Raw genomic sequence first — 16,491 nt, 5'->3', positions numbered from 1 at the left:
AAATAAAACACCAAATTATAATAGAACATATAAATATGTATAATAATTAAAATAGCAAATTTTTAATACAGGAATCAATTCACCTTTTTGTATAAATATTTAACAGTGTATCCGATAAATTTCGGTACGCGTTTTTTTTTTATCGTTCACTTCGTGGAGGGACAAACACGCCATGGCGATCGAAAAATCGGAGAATTTGCGACATTCGGCACTCGCGATATCAATCAACAGCCGGCAAATAAATTCGTAACATTCTCAATGATGCGAATCAATTTGCCGCTCTCGAACGCACGATTACCAGCGTCCCTTTTTTTTTCCTTCCCCTCGCGATAATTTTTTTTTTGTTTCCGTCCATCGCGCGTCGCGTCGATGAAATCGATCGCGATCGCGCGCAGTGCAGTTGATTGCAGAAACAACCGGCGACGGGGAGGGGAGGGGAGGGGAGGGGAGGGGAGGGGGGGGCGCGAGTCCGGTTGCAACAGAAATTCGCGGGAATTCGGCGCGCTTTTATCGGAAAGCCGTCGTTTTAATCAGCGCCCGACCGAAAATCGCTGACGAGGCGAACGAGAGGTGGTTCGTTGCCGTGACGTTCGGAAAATTGCCGTGCCCACCACCATCATCCAATCTCTCCTCACCGATTCACTCCCCCCGCCCCTGCCCGCGCGCTTATTCTCGTCTCACCCTCTCACCCCGTCCCCACGGGGATTTTCAATTTCGTTCATAAATCCGTAATGGAGGAGTCACTACGAGTGCCGGTCGACCGGAATGAAGCGCCGCCCGCGTAACGATGCGAGCAATAAAGAATTTAGCCGACGGTGCGACCGAAAATCACGGGTTGCATTTTGCTCTCGACGTTGTTTACGCCCCTCGCGTGTTCGCTTCGAAGCACACAAAGAACTGCCGCCGTTCCTATTATTTACCGGTTTTTCGATCAATCCACAGGTGAATTTTATTTTTTCAAAATTGTCGATGCGTAAGAATATTGATAGTGCTTCTCTGACTTGGAAATAATTGAAAATTAAACTTTCATCTCGAATTGATCTTGATAATTTCAAATAGAAAAAAATTAACTTTATTATTAGTTAATTTCATGTAAATTTTGCTTTAATATTAAAATTTTAATTTCAAACTAGCGAGGTATAAAAATTAAAGTATCTAACAAAGCGTTATAGCTTATCTTATCAGCTTAAGGTAGAATAATATAAGAATATATTGGATAATGTTTAGTTTAAAGTGAACATGTTAAATAAGCATGCAAATGAATTAAAAATGAAAATCAGACCATAAAAAAGAATTTTAATAAAAAAAAATGTATCTCGCAGGCATGTCAATAAATTTAATTGAGTTAATTAATTAAGAAAATTTGAATATATGTATATATGTATTTGCTATATAAACAATCGATCTACATGATTTCATCAGAGTAGAAGTTTTTTTTACAAGTACTTTTAGAGCGCGTTACTTTTCAACCGGACTTACACATACGCACGCGAATGCCGGATGTTCTTCTTAATTAGACTCTAATTTAATTTATTTTAATTTTTTAATTTTGGTTTAAAATACAATCGAAATACAACGAATTGGCAGATTAACCATCACGTAAGGTCGATTTACAGAGCGGTTTTCAGCCGTGAGCGAATTTCGCCGGGTAGAATGCAATTTTTTATGAATGTTGGATGACATCGATTACCCGCGAAAAGTCCATTTCGTTGTGCGGGCCGTTGTTCACGTTGTGCAGAGCGCGCGCTGAATTTGCAGCAGAAAATCAATTCGGTTAATTGAGAGGGTGCAGTCCGTGTCGCTTTTTTTAATTTCCACCCTTCGTCCCACACGCTGCCTCTTCTCTCTCTACCCCCCCCTCTCTCTCTCTCTCTCTCTCTCTCTCTCTCTCTCTCTCTCTCTCTCTCTCTCTCTCTCTTGCCCTTCATCTCTCGAATACACGCCAGGAATGCAGAGGATTGGGCGGGTAACGGGTTGGACATGTTTATCGACATTCTGAAACGCTGCCCGTTTTTGGGCACCCCCCTCCGCGACCCCTTTCTACAACCGCTACAACCCCCGTCCACGCCGCCCCGTTATCGGGAGTACGTTTACACCGCAACAATTAATTACGCCGTAATGCCCGGTGCAATTATTTCCAAAATAGATAAAACGGCGGACGCGATCTTTCTCTCTCTCTCTCTCTCTCTCTCTCTCTTTCTCTCTCTCTCTCAATAAACTGTGATAGTCGGTGTAACCTCGTTTGATGAGCGCAGTGCGTGTAAAATTTGCGAGCACAAAAGTTAAATCGAACTCCGCATAAAACGTATTACGTGTTGTTAAAAGAAAATGACAAATGTGCTAAAAGAAATACAAGAGAATTAAAATTGAAAATTCGGGAATATCTATTCAAAGAGTGTAATATATTTTTGTCATATGTTTATCAGTGAATTAAAGAAAAGGATTTAAACGTCCTTTAAAAGATTTAAAATTTTAATTTCCCTTTTTTTGTTTTTGTATTGCTGACAACAAAAGCTGACGGGTAAAAACGTATAAATTTTAAAATTTGCGAAAAATAAGGTGGCGTGTTTCCAACTAAAAAAATATTTTTAAAAAATTATTTCTAACTCATAAAAAAATCTATTTTTAAAATTGAAAATATTCTAGAGATAATATTTAATTTAAAGGAAAAAATATCACATATCGTCAGGATCCTTTATTTAATGATTATTATTAATGGATTAAAACTAACTTTAGTTCAATTAAGTAAGATTCGAGATATAATTTTAAATTGAAAATTGCCTCATTTTAAAAGACGCAGAATCGACGAAGAAATCAAACAGCACGATTTGCATAAAAGCGGTACGTTTGCATGCATGCGTTTGAGACGTATATACATGTGTCATAATACAAAATGTCAAGTCGCGAGAAATTTTTTTCTCCTCCCGGCCGAATAAATCGCGCGATCCGCGACCGCAGGGGGGGGCAGCAACCCTCTTGAGCAACAAACAAAAGCCGCGGCGCGGCGGGGCGTTCACCCTTTCTGAAAAGCGGAAACCAGAAAATTACGTCACGGTGGACCCCACCCGCTACTTTCCTGAATAATGTCCGCGGTATGCGGCCACTGCAGTTGCAGTTGCTGCTGCAGCTGCGGCTGACCATACTCTTAAAAACGGAAACCCGCGCAAGTATTTCATAAATGGCACCGTAGCACGAAAACAGACGACATCTTATTACATGAATGTCGCATATGTAATTAAAATTGTTCGAGGAACGCCGGCGTTTTCCTGCGAGCCTATTTTGTAACTTTTAATGCATGCGTTGTAACTATAACACATTTTTTTACATAAGTATAAATCTGGTAACGCATGCCTTATAAAGTTTCAGAATAGGGGCCTGCTGTACTTTTCGTGGCTTTTTAAAAGGCTTTTATATAAGGATATTATATAAAAAATGTAACAGTGAGAATATAAAAAAATTAAATATTAATATATGCAGGATGAATCGCGGTTATAAAACATGTGAGATGGGCAGTTTTATTATTTAAACTTGAGATAAAAATCCTTATGGAAGAAAGAGTGATCGAGAAACATCCTCATTTATATTGCAGCACATTGTTTCTAACTAAATCTCGACTCGAAACTCGGCTAAAGTTCACTTGAAATTGAATGAACAATGAAGTTTTGTTATCTATTTGTGTCCTTGAAACTTAGCTCGTGAAAACTCTCATTTTCAATAGCTTTGCACTACAGAAAGTATGTCGATACCTTGACATTCTTTGTCTTGTCTTAAAAAATATTACCTCTCCGAAAACGGATTTCAGGATTGTATCGCGAAAATTTCCAATCGCGCGCAGAATTCTTTCACTGAAAATTTTACTAATTAAATCTATATCGGAGATGGCGAGCTAATACATTTACGCGATATAATTTAACGATCCAACTGTTTGGTAGTCTCGTCCAGATTGCGCGGAATATCCGAAAAAAAATTTGATTTATCGTCCTCGATTAAATGCAAGTTTTTTCCTTCGAACGAGAGTTTTACCAGAGTGTTGCATGCAATCGCACGGTTAATTTACACGCTCGGCTTGTTTTTCCACTTTTTTCTATTTCCGAATATTGACCGATCCTGTATAAACACAATGCTCTCTATTTCTCTCTCTTTCTCTCTCTCTCCCTCCCTCCCTCCGTCCCTCCCTACCTACCTATCTCTTTCTCTCTTTCGTGCCTTCTGTCTCCCGCTATTTTACCGCCCATCGGCGAAATGGAGGCACCAGCGATTGCACCGCCGTGCTTTGATTTATTAACCGGCGCGCAATTGTTCGCGAATCGCTTTAATAATTCAGCTGTTGATTAAACGGGGCTGGGTTCATTTTTACGCGTGATTTATCCCGCGGCAATGCTCCTCTCGATATGCGTGTCCCTCCCTCTCGTCGAAAATGATTCCGCAGCGGCTATCACCCGTTAATGCTCGCACATCGCCGCGCGATCGAGATTTAATATTATCGCTATTACTATCCGACGTAGGATTCTGCGAGGTAGAAAATGTGAAATACAACAGAATTCCGATTATCCCAACATCCAGCGGTTCGCTTGAATGTTTGATTGTTGATAAAAAAAATTGTCCAGTATATAAAGAAATACAATCCTTTAAATGCAATATTCTCAAATCCTGAATCTCACAAAAAATTGAAATAAAAGTGATTATACAGGAAGAAAAATATTTTATAATGAAAAATATACATAAATAATACATGAAAAATATTTAAAAATATACTCAAATTATCGAATTAAAATTATCTTTCTTCTATATTTTTTCTTATGTAACATTCCTATTTTTTTATCTTTAAGATAAAATAATATAAAAGTCAATATGTAAAACAATCTATTAATCGCTCTTTTTTGATGGAGAAATTTATATCGTGTAATAAATTTCTTGAGATATAATTGTGATAATTGTGATTATCGTTTCTTAAACTTGTATATAATACACAAGTTTTTCAGTATACATATATCAACTATACTTTAAGAGAATAAAAACTTTGCCATTAACAAGATTGAAATATCAATTCAACGTATCGCATTTACACGAGCGTGTTTATGCGTGCAATATTTTATTCAATATATTATCAAACAACGCGATGTGTTATAATATCAAGTATTATAATACTGTTAAATAAATAATCACATATAATCGTATTTATTTCGCATTTCATTATCATAATAACGCGTTAAATCGCCGCTGTCGTGTAATTTATTTCGATAATCGCAGAATATCGCGTTTATACAAATAATGTAATTCAAATTGTTCACACAAAAAAAATAAATTCGTTGATTGTCCCTCCACGAAAGAGGTAAGGTATACACTATCAAGTCGCGCGATATCGGACTCGATGGTATTGAAAAGTGTTAAGAAAACGTTTGATTGAGAAACATATATAAGTGTCATAATACTTACCACTTTGAGTTTTGCCTGTATTTCCCGGAGTTTTCTTCTCGCGAGAACCTGTATGTGCGAAGATACTTGTTTTCGCGTTCTCGTCTTACCGGTCCTCAATTTAATATAACGGGCGATCAGCTCGTTGCGACCTGCAACAAGACCAATTATGTATCAGATTAAAGTTCATTACTCTGACATCGTTGTAAAATAAATTGCATAAACATACACAACCGGACGCAATATTTTTCTGCAAAAACAAAAAATAAACTTGAAGCATACGAGGGAATAGAAAAAGTTCTATTACTTTCGTCCAGTTTTTTTTTTTTTTTTTTTTTTTTTTTGCTAACGTACCTTTGTTTTAAATGAAACACATTATATTTTACAATGTGTTAAAAACAAGAAAAGTAAAATTTAAATTGTTAAATGAAATATGTCGTTTTCTTTTTGAGAGAGAATAAGAAGCAATTGTAAATAATTTAATTTATATTGTCGATAATCTAAGTTAATCTGAATAATTTATTTCGCTTTTTCTTGTATTAAAAAAATATAATTATTGTTTTTGCCGTTACTTGAATTTCCTTATTCGTTTCCTGCCTATAATCAGGAAAAATAATTAATATACATTGTATAAAAATGTACCTATCATGTAATACATCAGTTAGCAAACATATAATTAAACAAGAATCTTTGATAAAATATAATCATGTAAATACATTGGATAATTAATTAAAATAAAAGTCAAATCACCCATATTCTTATTCTATTAATATTTAATGATAATTTATCAAGTGACATTTATAAATAAATTTAACGACGCTTAAAAAGTAATGTGATGTCAGATATATTGTTGTTTGATATATTGCTTTAAAAGCAAATTAAAACAACTATAGATAGAATCAATTCCTTTATAATTAATGGCAATTAAAAAATCGTCTCTTTCGTACAGTAAGCTTTTCGCCAAAAAAGTACTATCTGACTTTTCAAATTCTCATTTAAATCCATCTCTTTCTCTCTGCCTATTTATCTGTTTTCCCTTCTCTCGAGTCGAAAAAACTGGACGCTTCAATAAATTCTGATTTCCTCGCCGGGAATGGAAACAAACAATCGTGGTATCCGTAGAAGCGTCAGGATCAGTCCTGGGAAATGAAAGCTCCGTGACGAAGATTGCATTCTCCCGAGTCTCGGATGCGGGAATTCCTTCTAGAATTGACGAGAAGCAGATCGAACGAATTCAAACAAACTCTCGAGCAACCGCTCGAAATAGGCTTTGAGAGAGTTGCCTCGCAGAAGCGTCAGATAAAATGCGCTTTAAAGCAAAGCCGAGCCAATCATCGACGTATTTAAATCAAACGATTGCATTTTAGACTGGAAGTTATATGTCTCGTCAGACTTCATCTACCATCGGTTCTCGCTCTTTAGATTTATTATATTATCATAACTAAAAATACGATATTTAATGGATATTCCGATCTTTATGTAATGTTTATGTAATATGTTTGTATGCAAACAATTAATTAATATAGAGAATAGATTTATGAATATGTAATCAGAATTATTTATATACATATTTTAATTTTTTGAGTTTTTTTTATGGCTACAATGATGCAATCCATTTTACATGAATGAAAAGTGATAATTTATAATAACACAGTTTCGATAAAAACCAAGTAAAATAATTAAAACTACGACCACTGACCAAGCATGGTTCACCTCGTGACAGATGATACAGATTATCTCGACATTGCGGAGGATGTTAAATGACAAACAATTTACGGGAAAAAGAGCAGCTTCGCTACCGCGTGAAAACTATTTCGCGCAAAACTCGCGGCTAAATTTAGCGGGTGATAAAGCGCGCTCGTCATAAATTCTAATTAGCACGAGAGTGCGCGAGAAAGCGTCGTTTGGCGACTCAATCCGACGGATATCCGCGCGAAATTACGCGGCCGCGTAACTCGCGACTCGGCGCGATAACGAGCGTAATAAATCGTAATGAGTCGAACTGGGCGGGAAACGAGGCGGGAGAAACGTCATTCTGTCCGAGATGGGACGGAGGACGAGACCGGGAAAGAGACCGAACGCTTTCATTCGATTCGCGCGCGCGCGCGCGGTTATAAACACGTGGATAGAGACTGTTCGCGAAATTGCCGATAACGAGAGAGGCGCGGCCGATTTCGCGAAATCCAGGGTGAAAAGAACCGAGAATCAATTCAAATGCGCGGGAGCGTAGTGTATTCAGATTTCATCGTGCCCGATGAAAACCCAACAGCCCCCGTTCGGCTTTAACAACACGAATGTTCCATTTGCGCGCTCCATTCCGTTTTTTTTATACAACAATGCATCGCGCGCGTACATAGTGTATAAGTTAAAATGTACGTGTACGAGAGAGAAAGAGAGGGGCTAGAATGTTTTGTTTTAATGTGAATCTCATGTATCAAGAGCTATGAAAAATGGAGCATCAAAGTACGGCGATCTAAAGTTTCAGCAAGAAGATTGAAGTTTAATTTTTAAGTACATGACGTTTTTTTTATGCAGGTTAAATTGATTTAAAATTATTAAAAAAAAAAAAAAAAAAAGAGAGAGAAAAATTTCATCACGGATACAGATAGAATAAATAAATGATTATTAAATAGATTTATCAGGAGATTTCTCACAAAATTAATTAATTTATTACTTTTTAAATTTGCAATGCCATTAAAACAAATTATAAATTATTTAGTTAGTTTATAGTAGCACACGTAATTGTTTACAAAATGCAATTTAAAAAGTAGGAATCTTTTCTAATAAAGAAATCTAGAAATCGAAGAAGGTTTCTGAACTATCGTTATCTGGACTTTAACCGCGGAATTGTTATTATGTTAACTGCCACCGCGTTAAGTATTGAATGTTCAACAGTCAATATGCGATGACAAATGCAACGTGACTCTATGCGACGAAACAAAAGAGTCGTAGATTGGAGTCTTTGCGGGGGAGTTCTTTGCTTTCGATGAATTGATTTCCGGCCGATTGGACCGTGTAAACGGCGCTCTATGCGCCACCTTATCGCCGCTTAGATTTCACAGCCGTTAAGGTTTTACGGTCGCCGGTGACCGTAAAACCGGCGCCAGACGGCATCAAACGTGTCGTAATTGAAATAACGTTTAACCGTACGGTAAGCAGAATCACGTCAGGGCACTTTGATTCCGACGGATAAGCTCACGAGACGCGACGATGCCAGACGTATAGAATTCTAACGACAGGGTGGGACACACTTTGAGATCACGAACGTGAATGATTCGATGATTTTTTTTTTCTTTTTTTTTTATACCGAGTAAGTTGTGCACTGTGTTGTTAAAAATCACGCGTCTCACGTCGTTCATTTTAAATGAGAGAATTACAGCGTCGGAAAATAAAAAAAGTTTACTAATCACATTCAGATGGATAGTGAATAATATTTGGGTATTTTCGAAAAATATTAAATATTAAATATACCTCTTTTATCATCTCCGATGACCTCGCGAGATTAATTGTAGATAGTATTGATGGGCATGCACATATTTTGGCGGGAAACAAAAAGAATTGAAAATCGCGACGTGCTGGCACGACCCGTGGCTTTCATTGGCAAATAAATTATTTCCCCGATAAATCTTCAAGTTTCACGAAAAGTTTCGGGAGAGAGATTACCGTCTCGCTTCTTGCGGAAAGACTCGATTAAGAGTTGGTGGTGAACACGGTTTGCTAAATGATTCATCGATTATCCGAGCGAGAGAGAAGCGACTCACGACGTCGAGGACAAACACAGAGGCGAAGTGAAACGCTGAATCTTCTTTTTTGCATTGCAAATCGCGAGTCGGACAAAATTACGTGCATTCGTCTTCGTCCCAGGCTCTACAGGCGGCGACGGTGACGAATATCGTTCCCGCCAAGTTCGCCGAGTGTACAACATTGTAATATAAACGCGCAATCGATGTCCTCTTATTTATGTCGCTGGTATGAAGGTGGATCGTGACCCCAACGGATTATTGCCAAGCTAAAAGTACAAAGTACAGACGCGAAGAAATCTAATATTCCGACTGTGCAGACTTTGTAACAAATCACTAGCCACTTGTGCCAATTTCGGAGAAAATATCGTGCTCGATTTTCCGATATAAATTAAAGAAAATCATAAATCTCTTTTTACCTGATTAATAATAAATATTCGTGCTCGATTAAAAAACTTAACTCGTAAAATGAAACCAGTTTGATGGCTGGAAAATGGGATCACACACAATGGAGGATACTTCATATCTCTATCTTTTTCTTTGCACCCGCTGCGGAAATTATACGCAGCGTAGGAAAGAATTCGGATAACGTTTCGCGGAAATTCGGAAATCCGCATCCGCCGCGAATCTTTCGCAGGAAGCTGCGAGATCCTGGCGGAGATTACGAGGATCTATGAGGATATGCTGTCTTCGTCGGATAGTAACATAGAGGGAGGAGGGAGAGACGTGCAAGAGTCAGGGTGGTAGGGGGGAGTACAACGGGGGAGGGGGAGGGGGCGGGAGGGAGAGGCGGTACGGAGAAGCATCGGGAGGAAAATATTCGAGATTCCAGGGGAACCGCGTGATGACTCAATTTCGCAAAGACCGTTAAATGGCCCGCTATGAACCATGCGCCACCGCCGGCCGCGTTCCTTCTCTGTTTTTGAAGGCCGAACATTCTTCGCAGGGGGTTGGTTATGCCGGCTTAGGTATCTCTTCGTAGAACCGACTACAAAGAAGAAAGCAGCTCCTGGTCCATTTGACTTTTCTTACCTCGCGTCAGATCGATCGACAATTCTTACGAATCATCGTTGCAACTGATATTCAATTTACGACATCGAGCTTCACATCTTGCGCTCTCCAATCTGTCATCAGACACGTTTTATTCCGATCTGATTAATCTCCTTATCATTGAAAATATGTAATATGCATACTATAATGTAAAGTACGTAATTAGACTTGAACGATATTAAAATTATTGATCATCACATTTATGATATCTGTGTCTGCTAATCTAATTAAATGAAACGATTATATAAAAAATGATAAAATAGTATGATAATTAAATAATACTTATTGGAATGTTTATGAGGCATGTATATAGTATATGTATTTCGCTAAAAATTCTAAAATATATTCTTTAATAAATTTCAAACTTTTAATATAAATTAATCAACACATACAACAAGATTTCATTACTTTCTTAATTTCAAACAATATTAATTGAATCTTGGTCTGATATTTAGCTTTCGTCAAGATGCAATTTTAATAAAGTGTTCCTTTATGTAATCTACAATTAAGTGTTTTCATTTTCCATTGTTGGTTATTAGCGAGTACAATCTCGTCTTTTTCGGCGTCTACCTGTGCAAGCTTAGAAGCAATTTATTATCAAAGAAGGTAAGGCCCTTTTTTTCACAAAGGGAGGAGCGTCAGATGACGAGGGTAGAAAAGGGCAACATATAGGAGCTGTGCCCGAGGCACTTCTTCCCCACTTCAAGCCGAAGCGAAGATCGATCATTGCCCGAGCATGTAGATGAGATCGAGATCAGCGATCGACATCGGATATACAAGACGGAGTAGGGTAAAAGCAGCCGAAGGAGAGAAAAAGAAAAAATAGATGAAAGAGAGAGGGCGAGAAAGACAAAGAGAAATAGAGAGAGGGATTGCTAGATGCGCGACGCGACGAGCAATCAACGTAAATCACTTGGCTGATGCTCAATTTAACAAGAAGGGCCATTATGATCACGAACTCGAAGTAACGAGCACGAGGAGATCTCTCCCTCTCTCTCTCTCTCTCTCTTTCTCGCTCATTTATTTATAGCAAAGTGTATAAACTATCTACGATCCCGAGTAAGAAGGTACAGTTTGTTGCACATACGTAACGCTATTTTAAGAGACCCCCAGGCGTTATTATCGGTTGATTGGAAATGACGGCAAGAAGTTTACATGAAAGAAATATGTATGTCCTATTACAGGCTCGTTAACGAAACGTGAAGCAACGTGCGATTTCTCGTCGACAGCAGGATTTGGCGACATAAGCATTCCGCTAATTAACGCGTCTGTTCGCAATTTTCAGATTGTTCAAATCAATTGGCGTGCTAAACATCTCGTTATTAATTACGCTATGAGCTCATAGCGTAATCAGTTAAAAAATTATTCTCTCCTGATATAGTGATTATATACAAATTATCTGTTTATAAATAATCATATTCTTCTTTATTCTTATCAGCATGTATAAGAATTTAAAAATACTTAAATGCTCACTATGTATTTATTTTTAAATTTATTCCCTAATTTAAATTTCATCCCTTTTTACGTGATTGGTGGCAATTAGGTCGTTAATAAGCATTAGCTTGTATAAATACAGTTTGTATAGATGGGAAGACTATCTCAAACTGACATCGTAACAACATCGTAAACACACCGTTCTGGAGATGACGTTATAAAGGCCAATGTGCGGCCAGCGTGCGCTCATTAACTATATTAGATTTAGTGATCATCGTTAAACATCGTGCTTCGATATAAATCTCCAGCCGTTAGATTAGTATCTGCTGAGTTACTATATAACGGAGGAACACACGTGGTCACGACTCTTCTGTAAAATTAAATAGAGATGAAGAGGGAGCCGCAGGCAACATGCAATTATTCAAAGAATATTTTGACAGATACAGTTTTGCTATCTCGCTTATTAATACACTTTTTTTCTTTCATATGCTTAATCGGCATTTAGCTATTAAATTGTTGGAAAGATTGTGTTATTGATTATTAGAATTTACAACTTCCGATTAATGTAAACGTTTTCTACATCATCTCGAATAAATTAAACAATTACATCTTCTGATCGGATGAATTTTTAATGAAGTATCATCTCATAAATATTATCATTTTTAATTATATAATCAAATATATATATATATATATATTTAATTGAGTCACATAGCTACTTATACTTTCTTTTATCATTAAATTATGGATTAAGCTTCCCGATCAACATAAATATAATTTCGACTAGCCGGTTAGGTTAATTTTCGTATTTTCTCTCGAGTTTCCTATAACTTCCATTATCATCGTGTCTTATTTTCTATGGGATTCTCGCATTATCGAGCAAAGCTGCAAATTGTGCAGTTACGAGCTGCAATAACGGAGGGTACTCGCTCGAACGACCTTGGTGCTCGGTTGACGTCGTTGAGAGGGATCGCTTTTGACATGTCGAGGGCCCGAGAGGCTCACCAATGGTCCTCGGGGTATCCTGGACTTTACCACGAAGCACCGTTGCTAATCGATGGTTCACAAACAGTGCGCCTCATACCGGTCCTTCAACCAGCGAAGTGCGTTTAAGCTCGTTTGGTCAATTAGCAATTACCGAACACACCGCGACCTCGAGGGATAAGCACTCGAAAAGGGCTTCTTAAGCCATATTCACACCGACTCGATTGTCGAAAATGCTTTCGGAGAATCCCGTGTGCTCTTCTTTCAATTTTCTTTAGTCTCTCCGAAAAGAATAATATTGATCCTTTTGGAAATTAAAATATACTCCACAAACTTGTAATGCTTACTTATACCTATATTGTATCTCTTCAAATCACCAAAAAATAAGTTTACTCTTGCAACTTCTAGAAAAATATTGAAAAAAGATGAGCTGTTAGGCGAAATATTAAATAAAACAAGCATACATTTTACGTACTTGATGAAAAAGTCAAGTACTTTGTGATATATAACTTATGATTACAGTAGAGAGAAAAGGAAAATATCTAGAATTTTTCTGAAGAATTTGAATAACGGAACGTTCCGACCTATTAAGTCTATGAAATATATAATTTATTATAACTAACGTCATTATTTCGTTTAATATCTTAAAACATTACACATCTAGAAACATGAAACTTTAAAACTCGCTACTTTGAAACTTTCTTTGTTTTGGAAGAAGCAATATGCGGCAAAGTTTCTCAAACATTCGTAAGAGCAGCGAAGGAAGTCATCACTTATCTGATCGCGTGAAGAACGAGAAAGCCCAGCTACTCCCGCGTGGCCTCGAAAGGCACCCTAAAAAGCTATATGGGCGTGTATACTTTCGAGGCGAAAACGCAAAGGGGTGAAGGAAGAAGGGGGGAGGGGGGGGAGAGGGAGACCAAGGCAAAAGTCGGAGAGGTTGGGAAGTCGATAAGTGTCCTTGCGCCCGAAGGAGAATCCCCTCGCATCTTGACACGGTGACCCCCACCCTGACGACCTCGACAAACTCCTACTACTACAAGTCTACTACACCACCACTACTACTATTACTATTATCACTACTACTACTATTACAACTACCATCGAGCAAACCCCGCAACCCAGTCCGCTCCTTCTTCTTATCATCCCTAGGCGCCATTCCATCCATCTTCCTTTCTTTCCATTTTCTTCGGCGCTACAGCCACTACTATCCTCAACATCGCCACCAACACACCAAGAACGAGAAAGAGAGAGAGAGAGAGAGAGAGAGAGAAAACAAAGAGAGAGAGAGAGAGAGAGAGAGAGAGAGAGAGAGAGAGAGAGATATTTGCTGGCATGGCACCACCATACCAGGATCTGTCGGCAACCCGCCCTCGCCCCCCTCCCCACTTCCGCGCGCCCCGTATACTCGCTCCCTTTCCGGGACCCGTACCACCCTTCCCCCCGCACCGACCCTCATCCCCGACTCCACCTCATGCTCTGTTCACTAATTGCACATTCTTCGCATAGTTTCGCCATCCCCGTCCCCTCGCCAACCCTCTCCTCGAGGGTGGAGAGGTCGAAGGGAGAAGGGGAAGAGGATAGCAAGCCCTCGACACACAACTACCGCCTGTGTATGTGTGTGTGTGTGTGTGAGTGTCTCTCTCTCTCTCTCTCTCTCTCTCTCTCTCTCTCTCTCTCTCTCTCTCTCTCTCTCTCTCCTCTCTCTCTCTCTCTCTCTCTCTCTCTCTCTCTCTCTCTGTCTTTCTCTTTCTCTCCCTATTCCGTTTCTCTACCCTCTTCTCTCCCTTTGCGACCTTTCGTCTTCTTCCCTCTTCGTCAACTCACATGTACCTTGTACTATATGTTCCCTCTTTCGTACGTCCTTGTCGACCCGTTTCACCTTGCAACATCCCCTCGCACACCGCTACTTCCAACCCTCGCGCGAGGCATCTTCCTTTCTACTTTCGTGTTCTGTTAACTCAGTGAGTCTTTCCTCGCTCTCTCAGGCGTATTCGTGTGCGTGCTCGACATAGGGGTACATATTAGTGCGCGCAAGTAGGCGTGATTTTCTTCAGAGTTCGCGAGGTCGAATTCTACAACGATCCCATGGAAGCAGCCGATTGCGCGTGCGAGCGTCTTACGTCACTACTAGACTATATATAATATAGATATGCGATACACGTATGATAAATGACAGGGAACGATATTTTACGTAAAGCGTGTGAGTTAAAAATCGTGAGATATAAATTCTTGTTATACTACTTAAGTGAAAACTTTTACATGCTAAAATACGAGAAAACTGAAAAAAATATTTCTGACAAACACATCTGAAATAATATATTTTAGACAAATAATTAATGGGTAATTTAATTTTTAAAGGCAATTTTCTAGCTATTTCCAACTTTGTATCTTTTCTGATAATTAATGAATTGTAACTGAATTTAAATTTCTCCTGATTTTCTGTAAAATATATTTATCATGAAAGTGAGATACTTAATAAAATAGCATCATCTCTTTTTTTCTTTCGTTCTGAATAATTTATAGCTTCCAGAAATTCTACAACATTACATCAAATTTATTTTTTTTAATAATCGTATCGCGAGATCTGAAATTTTAATCAATAAAAGTTTCCTATAAATCTCACTACTTTCAAACATTGGCAAAAATACAAAAACTTTATCCGTATATTTATTTGATACTTTGATCATTCGGAATATAAATATCAAATGCAACATCTATCTTTACACTTTAACAGACGTAAATTTATCCTTACATCACGATATTGAAAATGATAGGCGATTTATTGCAGCCGGCTTTTTCTTTTACTTTTTGCTTGAAACTTTACAAAGTTCAATAGACAAAAAGTGTAACAGCAGGTGCAAAGATACACACACGAATCGCGAACATATCGGCTTTTATGTCGACGGACTTTACCAGTAGAAAATTTATTTCCCGTTTATACCAGTCTCAAGTTATCTGGTTTTTCTTGCACGATCCTCTATTCAATTGCTGATCGTTTGTAAACCAGCAAGGGTGCAAGATCATACTTAACTTCGACATTACACGGAAGCGAGAGTAACTTAAGCATAACTTTTTTATGCTCGAAAGATAAAAGAAAAACAAGAGAAATTCTTGTGATGTCGAGCAAAAATTCTTACATAGTGATATTTATTACAAGATATTTTTTTTCATTTTTGATATATTTTATAATTTTATTATTATCAAGCTAAATTAAAACCAGATAAAATATGTCCAATAGTAACAATAAATATTATAAATATTTAATTCTCACATTTTTTTCTCTTGTCTTCAAAAAAGTAAATAAACATTGTAAATTGTATATATATATATATATATAATGTTTGTGTTTAATCAATATTTCATAATCTTTGAATCTTAAAATGTCTTTAAAATACAGAAATATTGCAGAATAGATATATCTGATTGACAAACGGTTATTTTAATTTTAATGCCACTTTGCGAGTCTCAAGCTTCAATCTTTGATAAAAAAAAAAATATATATTTTTAACCCTTACTCCGTATTGTTATTTTTGGCACCTTCTAACTGTATAGGTGGGTCAGCGTATTTTCGATAAGTTTATTAATACGTAAAAGTGTTTTGAAAAATCTGAAAAAATGTATATACCTTCTTTGAACATTCTAAATAAAGACTAAAATAATAAATTTGAAAAATAATTTACTTAAACATATTATTTTATGGTTATTTGTTTTCGAAAAATTGACGTTGTTAGAGAAATCACAGACAAAAATGATCCATCAGTACGGAATAAGGGTTAAAATTAACTTGTTTCTTTATTTCTTATCTTATATAATTTTTTATTTCTTAAAGGAATTAAGAAAAAAGAGATCTAATACAAATATTGTT

At 37.4% G+C, this 16,491-nt stretch overlaps 1 protein-coding gene across 14 annotated transcripts in view; it reads right to left on the bottom strand.

The window, feature by feature from the left end:
* The window catches only part of Scalloped (TEA domain transcription factor 1 homolog scalloped), a 160,016-nt gene that overhangs the window by 9,832 nt on the left and 133,693 nt on the right, over positions 1-16,491 (bottom strand). For all 14 annotated transcript variants that reach the window (XM_072899240.1, XM_072899236.1, XM_072899242.1 and 11 more), the window contains one exon: positions 5,437-5,567. In XM_072899240.1, the coding sequence (XP_072755341.1) occupies positions 5,437-5,567 (131 nt within the window). The remainder of the gene's footprint in view (positions 1-5,436; positions 5,568-16,491) is intronic.

Source organism: Anoplolepis gracilipes, chromosome 9 (genome assembly GCF_047496725.1).
Source record: "Anoplolepis gracilipes chromosome 9, ASM4749672v1, whole genome shotgun sequence".
NCBI lineage: Eukaryota > Metazoa > Arthropoda > Insecta > Hymenoptera > Formicidae > Anoplolepis > Anoplolepis gracilipes.
The sequence above is the reverse complement of the archived record's forward strand: the minus strand, read 5'-3'. Positions and strand labels throughout refer to the sequence as shown.